Raw genomic sequence first — 18,827 nt, 5'->3', positions numbered from 1 at the left:
ATGGTCTCCAATGTTGGCCAGTGTTGGGAAACTGAGGCTCAGAGAAGTAGAGGGACTCATTCAAGTAATGCATGTCAATAGTGCTGAGAATTTGGGCTTGTGATCTCCCAATCAGATTCTCCATTACTGCTTCAACGAGGAGTCCGCCATCTTGGGGTTGCGAGTCCAGCTCTCTTTAGCTTTCTTTTCTTTTTTCCCCCCCCTTTGAAGATTTTATTTATTTGAGAGAAAAAGCCTGATTGGGGGAGGGGGAAGGGGAAACAGGCTCCCCGCTGGGCAAGAAGTCTGATGTGGGACTTGATCCCAGGACCCTGGGTTCATGACCTCAGCTGAAGGCAGACACTTAACTGACTGAGCCACCCAGGTGCCCCTCTCTTCAGCTTTCTGTGTGACTTTTGGCAAATTATTTCTCCTCTCTGAATTTTAGCTTCATCTAATGGAAAAAATGGCTTAACCTTCATCTTGTTGTGAGGATCAGATGGGAGAAGGTCTAGTTTAGAGCATAGAAGATTCTTAGGAGCCCAAGACCTGCAGTCCCAGTAGGGTGAGGGAAACTGGCCTGGCAGAAAAGCAGATTCAGATGGCACTGACACGCGGGGATGGTGGGAACTCCGCTCCCGGAGAGGTCTCACCATTCTGTGTTTGAGAGCTCCTCGCTTTCTGCCTGTTTGCCATCAGGCTTCGGTGATAATCGAGCATCGTCAGACGGTTTCCTGTTCCTAGTTGAGGCGTGTTAGTGCTTACGGCAGAAGCCCTGCTGTGGCCATGAAGCTGCAGACGGTCCCACCTCGTGGAACGCTGGAGAAGAAGGGAATGGACATGGGGGATTTATCCAGACCCCAAATCCGTTTTATGTGCCCAGTCAACAGACCTCTATGGAAGTCAGGTCTACCTGTGGCTGGCAGGAGCCCGCGCCTCAGCCATGGGGGAATGTGGGGGGGGGGTCTGCTAAACGGGGCTTCTTGGCCTCCCTCCTCCTCTGGTCCTTGCTGACCACATGACCGGGGAGGGCCTGCCGGGGCCAGACAGAATCTGTTTCCCACCAGCTTTATCTGGGAGCCCATGGGTCTGGGTTTCTCATCATCTGACCCACTGGAAAAGGAAAGGCAGGAGTTTCCATAAGGGAATAAATGGATATGGAAGGAAACCACCCCCTCTCCACCCCCAGCAGAGGCAGGGAGTGAGTGGGAGACAGACTTTGCAGGGATCACAAGAATGTGAAGCACCAATGCCAGACTGGGAAATGGGGGCTCTAGCCCGACCCCCAGTCATCCATCCCGCAGACGTTTAGTGAGCACCCACTGTGTGCCAGACACCGGTCCAGGCATTGGGACTCCACAGAGGCCTCGCCCAGTCCCTTACTCTGGTGCGGTGTACATTCCGGAGGGGAGACAGACAGTCCCTGGGTTTGTGCTGTGGGTAGCAGTCACTGTGAGCCGGTGAGTGTGTTGGGTGTTTGGAAAGGCCCCTCTCACTGAGACTGAATGCTGGCAACGTGGCAGGGGTCCCGGGTGGGAAGCCCAAGGCCCAGAGGGTTTTGTTGCAGCGAGAAGGTGGCCACTGTGCCTGTAGTGTGGAGAGGGTGGGACAGTCCAACAGATGGTGGGGGAGGAGGCAGGCCAGGACGCACTGGGCCTCAGAGTGTAGTGAGGGCTTCCGGTATTTGTCCAGGGCAGTAAGAAGTCTGGGAAGGCTTTTAAATAGGAGAGTAAGTGACTAACCCTCGCCTCAGCTCTGCCCCTTGCTCCCCTGCTCCCTGGTGATGGTGGAGAACCCCAGCCCCTCAGATGGGGCCTTGGCTCCCTCCTCTGTGGGTCTACACTAGCGGCTTACAATCTGGCCTTCCTGAACCCAGAAGGATTCTCGAAGGTACTAGCAGGGCTTTGACAACTTTTTCCCCTCCCCATTGTTTCAAAGTCTAGTAGATGAACTTGAACAGAACAAGAAAAGCGCCCCCCCCCCCACCTCCACCCCTAGTGTTACTGACAGGTGTGGTCAGCCCCAGCAGAGGCAGGGGGGTGCTTGCCGCAGAGTTTGGTGGCTGGGTCTGAATTCACGTTCTGCTTAACAAAGTCCTGTTACCTCCCTGAGCCTTACTTTTTCATCTGCGAAATGGGGGAGTGCCCCCTTTGCTGGGGTCTCACATGCCCCTCGGGTGCTCTGTGTGGTGGCCGCCACCTGCCTGGAGACTGACTTTTTAGGCTGAGGATTTAAGTTAACCTGTGAAAGCCCTCTCATGGCCCATGAAATAGTGTGTGTGCATAATAAGTCCGCATGAGTAGTATGGGGAAATGGAGAACTCATGTGCGAAGTATAATGTCACCATCTTTCTAATGCGAACGAAAGAAGTAGAAATTTGGCTTTTTATGTATTTGTGTTTTGCCAGGCTCCTCATGTTGAATTCACTCAGGGTCAATAGGAGTACTCTGGGTTGCCACTGTATGGTTTTTAGTTAATAAAAATGGGGAAAACGAACTAATTAACTGCCTCATAATCTCTCCCACTTCAAAGCCCGGGGCCCTGGTGGGCTGTGGGAGAGGTGATGCAGGGGGTTCCCCAGGGAGCCCAGCATGGGAACTGCAGGACCAGATGGGCTGCGAGGCCCCTCCCCGCTCCCACGCTGTGCAGCAGCCCCAGCAGGGGCAGTTGTCACTTGAGCTTGAGCTGCTGGAGCGGTGCTGAGTCATCTCAGCCTCAGCGGGTCCTATGTGTTGGCAGACGGAGCTGAGGCTGGTGTGCTGGGGGCTGAGCTCTGGCCTGGGCTCTTGGGGAGCTGACTTCAGCCAGGCTGGGGGGGTGGATCCTCAGCGCCCCACTGCCTCTCCACCCACCCAGTGGTCCTGTCCCTGCTGGGAACCCCCAGGAGCCAGCCGCCTTCGTGCTGCCCTTCCTGGTGGGAGTGCTGCCCCAAGGCTCGTCGGCATGAGGTTGGGGGGCAGAGGGATGGGATGTGCAGGTTGCAGTCAACACTGGGCAGCACCAGCCTGGAGATGGGAGCTGGCACCTTGCTGGCCTGTTGAGCGTGACATTTCCTCAAATGCCACAAAGGGGCTGCCTGACCTTCACTCCCCTGCCAGGACCCCCTTTCTGCCTCCTTCTGGGTTATTTATAACGGTGCTAACAGGCAAAAGGCCTTGTCAGCCTAGCCCTGGCCCAGCTCTCTGCATCTCTCCTGGCAGCCGGGATAGGAGACACATAAATAGAACCAAAGAACACGGACACTGTAGGACCCCAGAGAATACCTCCAGACGGAGTGTGCGGCTCCATTTTTTTTTGGTTGTTGTTGTTTTAGATCTCTGGGACTTTTTAATACTTGTTTTTATTTTGTTGTGGTAAAATATGCATAACATAAAATTGCACATTTTTTAAGGGTCCACTTCAGAGCCGTTCAGCACATTCACAGGGTCCTACAAATATCACTACCATCTATTTCCAGAACTTTCCTGTCATCCCAAAGCCAGGTGCTGTTTCATCCATCCCACATAGGAGGGTGGCTGGTTTGTGCTAGCCACCCTTCCAGCCCACTGAGGAAATTCACATTTTGAGGAAACCCTGCAAAATGTGACAAGGAAGGAGAACGCTGGCCGGTTCAGGATGGCCACAACTTGATTAGAATGTCGGCAGTCACCCCTCTCTGCAGCACGGAGTGGGCAGTTTTCCCAGGGCGAGCTGAAACCCTCTGCCTTTCTTCCCATTCAGGAAGGGGGTCAGGATGGGAGGGGATGGCCTGGTTGCAGGGAGAACCCTGAATCTGCTCTAATAATCTCTTTCTCCCCCTGCCCCATTCCCCCTTTTAAAAGAAGATTTATTTACTTATTTTAGAGACAGTCCATGTGCATGAGTGCCCACGGTTGGGGGGGACAGGGGGAGAGGGAGGGAGTCCCAGGTACACTCTACCCCCAGCATGGAGCCCGAGGTGGGCTCCGTCTTGCAACCCTGAGATCATGACCTAAGCCGAAATCAGGAGTGCACCACTTAACCGACTGTGTCCCGGGAGAGCCCTTAATCCCTTTCTCTTCTTTTTAAAATTTTATCTATATGTTTGCTTAATTTTGACAGAGAGAGAGAGCATGTGCACATGCACAGGAGCAGGGTGGAGGGGCAGAGGCAGAGAGGGAAGTGGACTCCGCACTGAGCAGGGAGCCTGATGTGGGGACTTGATCCCAGGATGCCCCAGGATCCTGGGGTGGTGGCCTGAGCCCAAGGCAGACTCTTAACCAAGATGAGGCACCCAGGTGCCCCATCGCTTTCTTTTCGTAAGCAAAATTGATTCATTTAGCAAGCTTCACTTCTTTCATTATAAATAGGGCAAGGGTTTTGCAGCTCACTTTGGTGTGGAATGCTGCTTTCCTCCCGGTTGGGCCTCTCGGTACCTTTGATAAAAATTTCATAGCAGTTCCTCACACGCAGACGGCACTTTAGAGTTTTCCCAAACACATTGCCATCTGAAACACCACACTGGACAGGCATGGGGTAATTTCACAACCACCAGAGGGTACAGGTCCCTTTGTAGAGATGTGTAAACGGAGGCCAGAGTGACGTGATCCCCGTGATGATTGATCTCCCTTTGGTCACCGACACATAACAGCAGCTCACCATCTCTTCCAGGCTGGTGTTAGCGTGAGGCGAAGGAGACATGTGGTTCCAGCACCGAATTTCAGGAGATGCCAAAAAAAGTCAGTCATCAAGAGAAATCATATTTCTTTTTTAAGATTTTATTTATTTACTTGATGGAGAGAGAGCACAAGTAGGCAGAGCAGCAGACAGAGGGAGAAGGAGAAGCAGGCTGCCTGCTGATCAGGGGGCCCCATGGGGGACTGGATCCCAGGACCCTCAGGTTCACAACCTGAGCTGAAGGCAGATGCTTAACCCACCGAGCCACCCAGGCATCCCAAGAGAAATCATATTTTAATGCAGTGTTTAAAGAGAATGAGTTGGCACCTGAATATCCATGCAGAACAGCCACCAAGTCTTTATTTAAAGGCAGGAACAGGAAGAGTGCCATACAGAGTCACATAGGTGCCTGAAACAAAAGGGAAAAGCAGTATGACTAGCTCATCTTTATTTAGAATTCTGATATTTTGCTTATCATGGGGTTTTTGCATTAATTTTGATTTTTTCAGGGTGTTGTATTAGGTACGATCTGTCTTGATGATGGAGTTTTGTTGTTGTTGTTGTTGTTGTTGTTTGGTGCCCAACGTGGGTGCCTCCCTGCCCTCATCCTAACTCTGGCTCTGATTCCACCTTCTGATTGCAGTGTACTAGCATGATAGGGGACCCACGTCCCGGCACGCCGTACGCCACAGCCTTTCCAGCACTACCAAGAGTGGCATTTGCTCTCCGCAGTCTATTTCTGTGCTTGCCCTTCAGGGACTGATAAAATGTTGCTCTGGGTCGAGCTAACGTGTTGACATGGTGAGTGTTCACGTCAGGTGGTTTGTGTGATCCGGTATCTTCATTCTTGACCTCAGAGAGGGGCCTGAAACCAGGAAAGAAAAGGAGCTCTTGCCAGTGTTACTCCCACAGAGTTGGACCAAACTTGAAATCGTGATCTGCTGACAGAGGTGACCGGGCATTTTGGCCTCGTCTTGGGGCTGTTTGGGAAAAAAATATATTCATGCTGCTTTCTTCTTACTTTCAGGCCTGGTTTACAAGGCACGGCCACACTGATCTCATTTTGTTTATTGAACACCTACTGTAGGCTGAGTATCTGCTCGATACTGGGGAAACAGCCAGGACCAAGACAGAAAGACAGACACAGGCCCCGCTTGTGGGGAGTGTCCAGTCGGGGGAGGTGACAGTGCAGGGGCCGGTCTGTGAAAACTGGGGACGAGTGGTGGAGGGGGTGGCGGCGGTGGCTTCATAACAGCGTTCGTGTACTCCACACCTCTGAACCTAAATGGTGAATTTTATTTCTGTATATTTTGCCACAATTTCTAAAAATTCTGAAGAAAAGCAGGGGGGGGGAGGATCTCAGGGAACAGAAAGTGCTCCTTGAGGGATTGGCAGGGGGGCGACGTTCCAGGAAGAGGGAGACGGGGCCACTGCTGTGGGATACCATGGTTAGGAGGCCCCTTTGGGGAGAGACGCTTAATCTGCGGTGGGGACCTGGGGACGGGAAGAAGCAACCAGATACCAGTCGAGTGACGATGCAAGGGAGAGGAGGGAGTCCAGGTGGAGGGAGTGGCAGCCGGCTGCGCAGAGGCCCCAGGCTGGAAACTCAAGCCCTACAACTACTCCGTGGGGGAGGTAGGTCTCAGGAGATGCCAGGAGGCTAGGTGATGCCCCACAGCTAGCAAGGGATGAGCCAGAGCCAGCTCTGCCTCCACACATCTTAACAACAGATACCTGCACACGCTCCACAGTTTACTGAGCACTTTTCCTGCCACTCGCCTTTGAATTCAAGAGCCCTTGAACTCGAGTGCATAAAATGGACTGCAGTTGCCGGCAGCACAATGCGTGGATCACTCTGTCCCTGGAACACCTTTGCTTGCTCACTCAAGTGGCAGAATATCCTTCAGCCTTTTCCTGTTTTAAAATCAAACATGCCATGCACCGCACCTCTCTGGGCTCAGGGGGGCATCCTGTGCCTTCTGAGAGGCAGCCCTGACAGGTGCCAGAAAGAACGAGATGGTGGGGCCCAGGCGTAGCTGCCGAGGAAGAGGCACCTGGGTCCCACACGGCCACCTGCCGGGGCATCCAAGAGCGGCTCCATCCACCCCAGCCCAAGAGACTTTGCAGATCTCTGTGCAGATCTCTGTAGGATAAGGGGCCGCTTGAAGACAACAGGGAAGAAAAAAGATGTAAGGGAGTAAGATAACACTCACCCCAGGAGACTTTCTACCTCAGTTTCCTTAGCTGCAGAATAAGAGATGAGTTTCTAGAAGTCTCTCTACAGGGTCCTTTAGCACCCTGGTTCTGTGCTGTGTCTGTAGTCCATCGTAAGGACTGGCTTCCAGTGCTGTGCAGGCAGCAAACCATGTACAATAGGCATCTTTATCTGATGGGAGTGGGAGCAGGAGCTGGGGGTGGCAGGGCGTGGTGGCGGCTGGAGAGGGGAATTCTTGGGAAGAAGTCATTGAAAGTGCAAAATGATGACACGGCGTAACGAAGCCACGTGACGCGCATGTTATTTCCAGTCTTTTACTCTAGGGCTGCCTGTGGTGGTGCTAGTGCCAAAATCCTGGCCATCTCTTGCGTAGGTCACACCCACAGCACCAGGGTGCCGGTTTCCAGATTGGGGAGTCATTCTGTTGGATCAGGCATGTATAGTAACATAAGGGTTGGGGACAAAGCGTAGCTGACCCGCAGTTAAGCAAGCAGCCGAGCCAGTGGGTGCCCTAGAGAGTGCCCCCCTGTGTCTCTGGGGCTCTGTGGACATCAGTGGATGCTTTTGTCACAGGAGGAGATGAGATGGACAGTGTTAACGTGGCCAATGGGTTCAGAGAGAGTTCTGTCCTTTTACCCTGCCTACCGAAGGGCACTGGTATCTGGTCACCCTTCCCGGTGAGCGGGGTCCAGCCTGGACTCAGAGCCCAGTTTGGAGTCCTGGAACCTGTTTTGCTTTCCAGGTTGGAGAACGCACTCTCACTAGACCTTCTGTGGGTCGTCTTTACATGAAACCCTGAGCGGGCAGCTCAAGGCAGGGGTTGAGGGGCTTAACCTTGACTGTGTTGGTGGGAGGCCTTTCCAGTGGCCTGGTTTGTCTAAATTCTGGGTGTTTGCTCTTTTAAGATTGGCTGAGAACCCCTCAATTTTCTGGGGCACCTCGCTGGCTCAGTCGGTAAAGTGTCAGCCTTTGGCTCACGTCATGATCTTAGGGTTCTGGGATTGAGCCCCACGTTGGGCTCCCTACTTGATGGGGAGCCTGCTTCTCCCACTCTCTCTGCTGTTTCTCCCACTTGTGCTCTCTGGCTCTCTCTCTGTCAAATAAACAAATAAAATCTTTTAAAAAATTTTTTCCCACTTATTCTTTCTGGAGCTTCACTTTGTGTCTGTGACTCCTGAGTCTTATTTCAGAGGATGCTGTAACTACTTCTATGTGGACAAAGACCAGTTACTCTTCTTACTGGTCTCCTAGAAGCCTATTCAGGAGTTTTTTTGTTTTGTTTTGTTTTTAAAGATTTTATTTATTTACTTGACAGAGATCACTAGTAGGCAGAGAGGCAGACAGAGAGAGAGGAGGAAGCAGGCTCCCCGCTGAGCAGAGAGCCCAATGTGGGGCTCGATCCCAGGACCCTGAGATCATGACCTGAGCTGAAGGCAGAGGCTTTAACCCACTCAGCCACCCAGGCGCCCCAGGAGTTTTGAACTAATTTGGAAGACAGTGGGAAGATTCGATTTTTTTTTTTTTTTTTTAGCGTAAGAGAGATGAATTAGTCGTAAATTTTTCATTGATAGGTGATAGAAACTAGTACATAATCTGGAAAGAGAACTTTCTCACTCCTATAACTGTGGAGTAAAGAGAATATGCTGGCTTCAGGCACAGCTGGATCCAGGTGTTTAAGTTATTTTATCAGTACTCTCTCTCTGCTTCTTGGCTCTACATTCCTTGAGCTGACTTCATTCTGAGGCAGGCTCTCTTCCCAAGCAGTGGCAAAGATGGCTGCCAGCCTCTCCAGAATTAAATTCAGCCAGCTGAGCCCCTAGTTTAAATGCTTTAGCAAAGTCTTGGTGTTCACTCCGATCTATCTCTGAACCAGGTGAAGCACTTGTTGTGGTCACCGGGTGAAGGCTTTTAATTAACCAGACTGTGCTTCCCTGGACCGTCTAGGTGGTACAAAGGGGCAACTTCCCCAAGAAAAATCAGCAGGCTGCCACCAGTAAGAAGGGGCATGGGTGGGAGACCAGCCATATAACAAAGGTGGGACAGAAGAAAACATCTGTTTAATGAAATGGCTTTGCAGGGACTTAATGAACATCTACCTTACTTCCTTCTTAGAAGGAAAGTATGGGTACAGAGTCATAGGTCCAGACCAGGCCAGTTCTAATTGATTAGTAGTGGCTACTAAGGCTCCATGTTGAGCAGGCTTGGGGCTCAGCAGGAAGTACAGTGGTGTGGGTGTTTGGTTAGTGGTATCCACCATGGTTAGGAAGGCAGGGAAGTTGACCCCACTGCCCACCCTAGCAGATCACATGGCTCGTCCGGCCATTCCTGATGGCAATTTAAAAGGGAAAAGTTGCCTCAGACCATCAAATACAGCTTCTTGTCAGTAGAGGAGGCTCTGTGCTGGCAGTAGTGCACCACCCTAACTACTGTCCTAATCTGGAGTCTCCATGATGGTGGTCAAGGGGTCTGTCAGGCCCAGTGGGGGGCCCTGCTCCCCTTCATCCCAGGCAGGTCTGGAAGGAGCCAGTGTAGTTTGGCTGTCAGGAAAAGGTTATTTCTCCCACAGAAACCATGAATGATGATAACACTGGGATCAGGGGGCTGGTGGAGGTTGAAGGAACCCAGAGTTGGAAGAGCCAATAGGTTTAGGACTGAGGGAATGGGTCAGAAGACAAGGCCAAGCATTGACCTTCTGATATCCCCCGTTTTTCCATCAGTCAAATGGGGATGCTGGCTATCAACCATTTCCTGCATCTTAGAAAGGTACCAGTGAGACCATAGCTGTGAATGTCACTTGAAAGTCAACTGTAGGGACTGTATCTGTGACCACCATTCACGGGTGTCTGATGTATGCTAGGCTCCCAACCTATGCTGCTTTATCTTTGTAAGAACCCTATGAGACAGGATTCTTTGTATTTTTTTAATTTTATTTTTAAAGATTTTATTTATGTGAGAGGGAGAATGAGAGAGAGAGAGAGAGAGAGCATGAGAGGGGAGAAGGTCAGAGGGAGAAGCAGACTCCCTGCTGAGCAGGGAGCCCAATGTGGGACTCAATCCTGGGACTCCAGGATCATGACTTGAGCTGAAGGCAGTTGCTTAACCGACTGAGCCACCCAGGTGCCTGTGCCAGGATTCTTTTTATTATCCCCCTTCTGTCAGTAGAAGCTGAGGCTGCCAAAGTTACACCCTGACCTCAAAGGATCAGCATTAAACAGCAAAGCTGGGGCCCAGACCTTTGTCTGTGCCTCTTTCCAAATTTCAGGACAGCTCTTCCCTCTCCACCTTTGTCTCCCCTTTGGTAAATTCATTCATTCATTAATTTATAAGTAAAGTGCCAGGTTCTACCTAGATACTTCCAAAAGCCTCTAGTTTCTGGATTTCAGAAACTAGATTAGTACAGAATTGTCCCGAATTGAGCAAGAGGGGTTCACAGAGTCTGTCTGTTGGATGCTCTTTTCTAGAGGAGGCAGTGAGGACCGAGAGGGCAGGTGACATAGTGAAGTGTGCACTCGGAGAAAGACGCACAGTGAGTGTGAACAGGCCCAGAACCTGACCTCTGTCACGGCAGGCTGCCTTCTCCCCCTCCTACTCCCTTTCGCTCAGTAACTCTGACAATGTGCTTTAGGCCAGGGACTAAGCTTGGTTCGTTGATTGTAGTCAGGAACGTGGAGCCACCAATTTTTCCTGAAGATGCATTCTTTCTTAAGCAGCGAATCGATTTCCAACAAGATACACAGGCTTCCAGTGAAGCCACTTACGTGAATGTACAAAACACCATTAATCCACTGCGAGGGCCGTTTATCTCCCTGGCTTCGGGCAGCTGCAGCCTTTTCAGATCAGGCATGTGATGCTGCTGGAGGAATGGGTGCAGAAGGCCCAGCAACCAGAGGGGCATCCCATAGCAGGAGCGTAAGTGAACCAGTGGTGGGGACCAGAGTGGGCCGTCTGCAGGAGGCCAGGGCACGGCACAGCCCCAGGCCTGTCCTTGTGCAGCCATGAACTTGCCGTGGGACTTAGATCTTTCTCAGCCCTTGTCCGAAAGCCCCCACCTCCCCATCGGTAAACGGGAATAAATGGTCTCGAATGTTGCTTTCCACTTTCAGAAGCAGATGCCAGGCAATGGCACAGACTTGGCAGGAAGCAAAGAGACTTGGCTTTGAATCTCAGCTTCACCATTCTGGGACCCTGGGTGCCATGGGTTGAGTTGTGTCTTCCAAAAGAAGATATGTTTGAGCCCCAACCCCCAGCACCTGGGAATGTGACCTGATTTGGAGACAGGGTCTCTATAGAGGTCGTCAAGTTAAGGCGAAGTCATTAGCATGGACCGTGATCCAGTCTGGCTGGTCTCCTTATCCAAAGGGGAAACGTGGACAAAGAGGCAGGCACCCACAGAGGCAAGCCAATGGGAAGACGTGCAGGGAGCACCATCCACAGGCCAACAGTAGTGGCCTTAGCAGGAGACACCCATGCCAACACCGGGAGCTCAGCCTCCCGGCCTCCAGACCCGGAGGATCAAACCTTCCTGTCATTTAGGCCCCAGCCTCTGGTGCTTTTTATTTTTTTATTTTTTTTTTTTAAGATTTTATTTATTTATTTGAGAGAGAGAGAGCATGAGAGGGGAGAAGGTCAGAGGGAGAAGCGGACTCCCTGCGTAGCCGGGAGCCCGATGTGGGACTCGATCCAGAGACTCCAAGATCATGACCTGAGCCGAAGGCAGTTGCTTAACCAACTGAGCCACGCAGGCACCCCTGTGGTGCTTTGTTACAAGCAGCCTGGGCAGACGCATACAAGGGACCAGGTCCCAGAGTTTCCCAAGAAGTGACATGGGCACAGTGACACCAGCCCTGCAAGGGTCACTTTAAGAATCCCGTATTGCGGCCCCTGACATTTGGTAATAATAAGCTCGGTGATGGCAGTGGCTGTCATTGCCATGCTGTGCCCTCCAGTACCACTAGGGGGCCTCCAGTGGAGGGCTGGGACCCAACAGCAAGGCTTTAAGTCAGTACCTTTCAAAGGGACCTGATTTGGAGACAGGGTCTCTATAGAGGTCATCAAGTTAAGGTGAGGTCATTAGCATGGACCGTGATCTGAAGCACCCCTTCAGAAAGCCTCTCTGAATATGGAGAAGGCCAGAGAAATCACTATTAATGCAGTGCTTAATGGTTTCGAGGCAGAGAGTGGCGTCAGCCCTAATCGACAAGGTTGTGAAGCTGAGGTTTCTTTATTTTTATGTCCCGGGTACACTTGGAGTATGTTGAGAAGCTGGGAATAACCAGTAAGTGCAGTAGTCATGGCCATTTTGTGGGTGTTTTATAAAGGAGGCAGCATGGTTCTGATGGGAAGGCCACTCCTGGATGACCCTGAGCAAATCCATTAGCCTCAGTTTCCCCATCTGCCAAGTGAAGGAGGTAGACCAGCCAGTCCCGGGATTCCTAAGCTGCTTTTGTGAAGGCCTGGAAGTTAGTGTAAGTTTCTTGCACGCACAGGCATTGCTCAGACGTTTATTTTATGGGTGTGATAAGAGCTACGCATAGCCCTTGTCTGATTCTTTTTTTTTTTTTTTAAGATTTTATTTTTTATTTTATAGACAGAGATTACAAGTAGGCAGAGAGAGAGGAGGAAGCAGGCTCCCTGCTGAGCAGAGAGCCCGATGTGGGGCTCGATCCCAGGACTCTTGAGATCATGACCTGAGCCGAAGGCAGAGGCTTGAACCCACTGAGCCACCCAGGCGCCCCACCCTTGTCTGATTCTTGAAGAAGCCTCGGATGCCGAGATTGTCTGCAGTGGCTCTCTGGGACAGCCACTCAGGGCTGCTGATTCCTGGCAAACAGTTTGGGATTCTGGGACTCTGATTTTGAAGTCGTTTCTGAGCCTCAGGAAACAAGTCCTACAGATGTGGCTTCTCTGAGTGATGGGATGAGAGGGATCAGGGATGTATACAGGAAGGGCTTCCCAGAGCGCTCATTGCTGGGGGCTTTGCTGGCTAGGGAGACCCCGGCTGCCCAGAACTCCTGTGTCTCTGCTTTGGCCCCCCCTCTCACTCCACAGGCCCTCCCTGTGGCCAAGTGGTGCCTCCCAGTCCCGCCACCTGCCCCTCTCCTGGGTGCTGCACCCGCCTAACCCATCTGCCTGCTTGACGCCGGCCCCACCCCCATCACACTTGGAGTAAAACCCAAATCCCTTACAATCTCTGCCTGATCCGGCCTCCACCTGCCCCTCTGAAGGCATCCCCCCCCCCCACCCCCCGCTCCCCGAGTTGCAGCCTACCCCACTATTGGTCAGTGCATAGTGCTCTAGCCTTGGCCCACGCTCGGGTCTTTGCCTTGCTGGGCCCTCTGCCTGGAATGTTCCTCCGCATGTCTTCCACTGCCTGACTCCTCCAAGTCTCAACTCAGACGCCAGCTCTTCCAGGAAGCCTTTCCTGCCCCCCCCCCCCAACACAGACTTCCTTTCCCTCTGTTCTACTCCCTCAGTGCACCTGGCCTGTTTCCTTCAGAGCACGAACACAACCTATAAGGAAATATTTGTGTGTTTTCTTCCCTACCAAGATGTCAGCTCGTGAGGGAAGAAACGGGGTCTTCCGTTGTCTCAGTGCCTGGCTCATAGTAGCATTTAATAAATGCTGGAATGCACTCACTCGCTTGGCTAAAATTAAGATGACTGACAACCCCAGGTGCTGGGGAGGGTGTGGGACAGTTGGCACACTCAGCACAGCCGGTAAGCGTGGACTATGGTAAAACAGTTCTGGAGAGCAATTTTTTTTCCTTTTTACAAAGTTACGTACACTTACTGTATGACCCAGCCATGCCACTCGTAGGTTTCTGCCCAAGGGAGCTGAAGACGTATGTCCACATAAAGACTTAAACACACACATGGCGGACCTGTTCACGATAGCCGAAGACTGGAAACAGACCATCTAGAACAGGCAGGACTGCAGCATCCCCACAACCTGAAGGGACAGAGAGGAGAAGGAAGCTGAGGAACAATTCCCCCCCCCCTCCCCCCGCCCGGTGTTCCCTGGGCCAGGGCGGCTGAGTGGTAGTGACCGGTGGTAGTAGGGTATGTTGGATGGGGCCTGGGGTGATCCCTGGGATGTCCCCGGAGACAGAGACTCAACTGGGCTCCCTGCTCCCTAGTCTAAGAGCAGGGGACCAGCCACTTGAGAGAACCTGACGCTGGTGCTGCCCGTGGATACAGGATTCTTGCAAAACGCCAATTAAGACATTTGACCCAAATTCGCATAAAAGCCTTTTTCCTGTGTCAAGTTGAGCTAATAATATACATTTGTTCATAATTTATGAGGCTTAGTAAGTGGGAACAATTAAGGAAGAGGCCTGTGCAAAGCCTATTTTTTTTTAAGTGGCAGGCCTTTTCTTGTTCTCTAAGGCTGTTACACCCTCTCTGCCCACCACGAAACACTGCTGTTTTTACCGGTATTAGTTCTGACTTGTTGTTGGTTCCGTTAGCTACCGTTTACTGAACATCTCCAAGCCAGGCTGTAACATCGCCTTATTCAGTCTGAACTCTTCCGGGGGGCGGGGGTTGTCATTCTACGGCTGAGGCTGTTGGGCTTCAGAGAGGAGAAGAGCTTTGCCCAAGGTTTCCCAGCTGCAGAGTGGGGACGAGGATTCAGGTCTGCCGGACCCCAAGGCCTGTGGTCCGCCGTTTCTGGGTCAGCCTCCTAGCTCGGGCGATTTCTCAGTCTGCAGGGCAGCCCTTCTACTGGTCTTTGTTAGATGTGGGAGACCAGGGTCAGAAAGCCATTGCCTTCTGTTGAGTCGTTCCGGGCTTTGGCCTGAGAATCTGCATTGTTTCTAACATGGTCCCTGCTGGTCTTGACCCTGCCTGTCCCGGAACTGCACTTGGAGATACGCTGGTTCAGTCAGTGCTGTTACCACAGTCTCCGTGCCTCCCTCGTCCCCCATCCACCACGGTCAGGTGCGCATAGAGACTTGTAGACTTTTTCCTGGACATGTGCATATATATTACTGTGAGCAAAGAATTGCGTAGTTTGATTTTTCTCTTTTACACATGTGACATAATAGTCTACTGGTTCTAGTCTACAGTTTAGTTTTTATTTCCATTTAATGTGTCTTGGAGAGCATATATACTGCTGCCTCATTCTTTTCCGAGGCACCGTGGTATTCTGTGCTTCAGGTGACTATAGTTTTATTTACCTGTTGTCCTCGGATGGGTGGTCTTCCACGTTTTAGACATTACACCTGGTCCTGTGAAGCCCTCGAGAACATGGATGAATGTTTCTCCAGAACATCGTCATTGCTCAATAATGTCAGCCATTCGGGACGCCTGGGTGGCTCAGTGGGTTAAAGCCTTTGCCTTCTGCTCAGGTCATGATCCCAGGGTCCTGGGATCGAGCCCTGCATCGGGCTCTCTGCTCAGCGGGGAGCCTGCTTCTTCCTCTCTTCTGCCTGCCTCTTTGCCTACTTGTGATCTCTCTGTCCAAAAAAAAAAAAAAAAAAAAGTCAGCCGTTCTTATTGCTGGTTTTTTTTTGTTTCATTATTGATAATTGCGTTCCAGAAATCCCCTTTCAGGTGGGGACAGTAGTGTAAATGAGGATCTATTTAAAGCTTCTAATGAAGTTTTCAACACAATAGTTCTGTTAAGAAGAGAGAGGTGCTGTGGGGAAAAAGGGCTTTGAGGGATGTGTGGGAGAGAACAGCAGGCAGAATTTGTATTGCCAGGGCCTGGCTTCATTTGACCATTGCTGGAGGGTGGGACATCTCTTGGTCACGTGGCAAAGTCAGGCCTTGGCCTAAGAGCTGCCAGGGTTCCAGGCTGGCAGCACCATGAGTAAGAAGGGTCCATGCCTGAATCCAGCCAGGCCCAGCTCTGACTCACCTCCTTTCCTTCCTGTCTCCTCAGGGTGGGGGGTCCGGGGAGGAGCAACTCTGCGCTGACTTTCCTGAGCTTGACCTCTCCCAGCTGGATGCCAGCGACTTTGACTCAGCCACCTGCTTCGGGGAGCTGCAGTGGTGCCCAGAGAACTCGGAGACTGAACCCAGCCAGTACAGCCCCGATGACTCCGAGCTCTTCCAGGTATGTCCTCCGAGCCTCAAGGTTATCTCTGCTCCTGAAAGGGTCTCCCTGCACCAGGGTCTCGCTGCACCACCTCTTCTGCATTTGCTCATGCGAAGAAGTCCCATCACCCCACAGCTCTTGGGACCCTGCCTCTCATCTGGGATCTGCCGTTGATCTGGGGTGGTTCTCACCTGCTCGCCGGGCCTGTTACCACCTCTGCACAGGGAGGGCTGGGAAGAGCTGCTCTTGCTATGCCCCTGCAGTCAGAAAGGAGCCCCCCAAACCCCGAGACTTCCCTTCTGTGTATTGTCTCACTGACTTCTCATCCCTGCCCTGTGAGGCAGGCACGATGATGAGCCCATTTTATAGATGAGGAGACTGAGGCTTGGGGAAGTTAAGTCACGTGCCTAGCACAATTCACCTAGTCAGTATCTGAGCTGGATGCAAATCCAGTTGGCCTCCCTCCTGAGCCAGGGCTTTGTAACCACAGCGACGCCATAATGGAGATGACTCACTTGGATAGAACAACTGCGCTGTGGCAGGATTGTCCCTGTTGTGTCTGTTAACTCATTGAATTCTCTTAACAACCCTTAGAGCGGGTACAGCTGTCTTCATTTTTCAGTTGGGGCCTAGAGATTCTTTGAAAAGAGGCAGAGCCAAGAACTGCTGTGCCTATCCATGCCTTTCCCGTTGCACACTCTGCGTCCAGTCTCGGGGGCCCGTGATGGGCGACACATCCTTTAAGAAGCCCCCGAGTACGAAATACTATGATGTCTGGGATTTGCTTCAAAATAGAGCAGGCTCTGCGTGCATTTGCAGGTTTGGGTGTGTTGGGGAGGGTAGTAGGTGAAATAAGTTGAGTGATGGGTGCAGTCAGATTTATTATTCTTTCCTTGAAATCCCTCCCCCATAAAGACTGGTGGGAGGAGGCTCGCCCTGCCCATCTGGCCGTATGATCATATTGCCGTGTGTCAGGTGTCACGTGTCGGGTGTCGTGCTCGTGTGCTGTGAGCGTTCTCTCGGTCCTGATGCATTGTAGCGCTCCTTCTAGAAAGGGAAGCTCCTTCCATGTGTCAGGCACTGTGCTGTCTACAGTCTAGAGAGAAAACTGACCCTAGCTCCGCCAATGCAGAAACTGCGGTCATTGTAACGTGCGCACAGAAGAAATGTGCCAGGTGTGAGAAGGGGTTCTAACGACCGGGTGGTCAGGAGAGGCCTCTCTGAGGATGAGATGGAGTAGCTGTGTGAAGCTCAGGGAGCAGGACAGAGCTCTCCAGGCAGAGGAAGCAGCAAGGGCAGAGCCAGGGAGCAGGAAAGCTTGCTGTATTGGGCAACAGAAGAGAGCTGGTGGGTAGTAGAGGAACATACCAGGGTAGAGTCAGAAAGCTAGGCAGGGGCCAGATGCTATGCAGGGTATTGTGGGCCATGATAAGGAGTCTGGATATTTCCCAAGTCCTTTCTAACCTATAAAAAAAGGACTATTAATGACCATTTTACAGGTGATGAAAGTGAAACTCAGAGAGGTTACGTAACTTGGCGCCAGGTCACACAGCTAGGAAAGATCCAGTGAAGACTTGAACTGAGGAAGCCGTACCTCTTGGTACTGTACGACCTCTTTGCCAGTCCTGTGCAGAGCAGCAGGGCTGGGCTTCAGGTCCGACTATGTCCAGGGACCTGCATTCTTTATTTGAACAATAAGGATGAGACCTATGCTGTGCTGCTTTCTTCCTGAGACAGGGCTAACTTCCAGGAAATGCTTTCAGGTCATGGAGAGCTGATGATGAGAGGTTTAAAGGGTTCATGGAGACCACCGCCACCTGAACTGTGCAGGCCCCTACTTCTCAGGTTGTCCAGACCCACCAGCAAGCCCCTGCCAAGATTCCCACTATGTGTGTGAAGTGGTCTTGGGCACAAGTGAGCCTGTGTGGCCCTGGGGCTCCCAGCCCAGTGAGGAAGGCATACCCCTTACAGATGGACAGCATCCTGGCCAACCTCTGCTCCCCCAGCCCCTCCCCTGTCAGGGTCTGCACACCCCACCTGCTCTCCCTAGCCCAGGCCGATTCTGCCCATTACCCGTGGATGAACCCCTGTGTGTGGGATTATGGGATCGGTGCCTGCCCCCCACCGCACACAACGTCATAAACCCCATGACTATGGGGACTACGATGGCACTGGGCACTCTTATATCCCTGGGCTCTTCACTTGTGGAGTGCAAGCCTGGCACTTGCTCCGGCCTTAATAAATAGCTCTCAAGTGACTAAATCCTTCAAGGCCCAGCTCTCCTGTCGACCCCTTAGGCAGTTGGTGAGCTCCTGTCCTAGGCTCCCATCTGCATGCGCGCACACGGGCATGCCTGTGTCTCTGTGTCCTTTAGATGGTGAGTTCCTTGAGGAGAAACAGCATTGGCTTCATCTCTGGGGTCCTCACATGTCGTAAGGACTCGATCACTTGCATTGAATGAAGGAATTGATGGAGATACTTTTTTACCTGCCAAGGACAAGATGTGGCCCATTCCACAAGCCTCAACTTGCATCATGGTTTCTCCCTCATTCACAAGCCTGGTTTTCTCATTTGGCCAGTGAGAATCCTGGGGCCGTGCTGCCTGGGTCAGAGCTGTGTTCCCCCAGTCAGACAGTGCCACTGCTGTGGAAATAGACTTGGAACATGGAGGACAAGCCACTGTAACAGGGTTAACAGCCCCTCGGGGGCGGGGATGGTACCCTCCGTGTGTCTGTGTTTCCAGAGTCCTCTGGCCAGGACCACAACCATCACTAAGTATTTTTGGAGGAAGCAGGCATTGGGTTGTTCTGTCAATTTGCTCTGTGGTCTTGGGCCAGTTGGTGTTGGGCTGCTGGGTGGGGCCTCAGTTTCCCCATGTGGGGAATGAGGAAGGAACGTGGTGGATTCTTGATCTGTGGTTCTTGATCCGTGGAGGGGAGCGTCCTCAGGTCCTTTTAG

At 52.0% G+C, this 18,827-nt stretch overlaps 1 protein-coding gene across 3 annotated transcripts in view; it reads left to right on the top strand.

The window, feature by feature from the left end:
- Positions 1–18,827, top strand: part of PPARGC1B (PPARG coactivator 1 beta) — a 112,246-nt gene that overhangs the window by 64,248 nt on the left and 29,171 nt on the right. For all 3 annotated transcript variants that reach the window (XR_014310516.1, XM_082726284.1, XM_082726283.1), the window contains one exon: positions 15,714–15,887. Coding sequence is in view for 2 of the 3 variants with exons in the window: in XM_082726284.1 (XP_082582410.1) it covers positions 15,714–15,887 (174 nt within the window). In the remaining variant the exon portion in view is untranslated. The remainder of the gene's footprint in view (positions 1–15,713; positions 15,888–18,827) is intronic.

Source organism: Mustela nivalis, assembly GCF_964662115.1.
Source record: "Mustela nivalis genome assembly, chromosome: 3".
NCBI classification, from domain to species: Eukaryota; Metazoa; Chordata; class Mammalia; order Carnivora; family Mustelidae; genus Mustela; species Mustela nivalis.
This window is presented reverse-complemented; position numbering and strand designations above follow the sequence as displayed.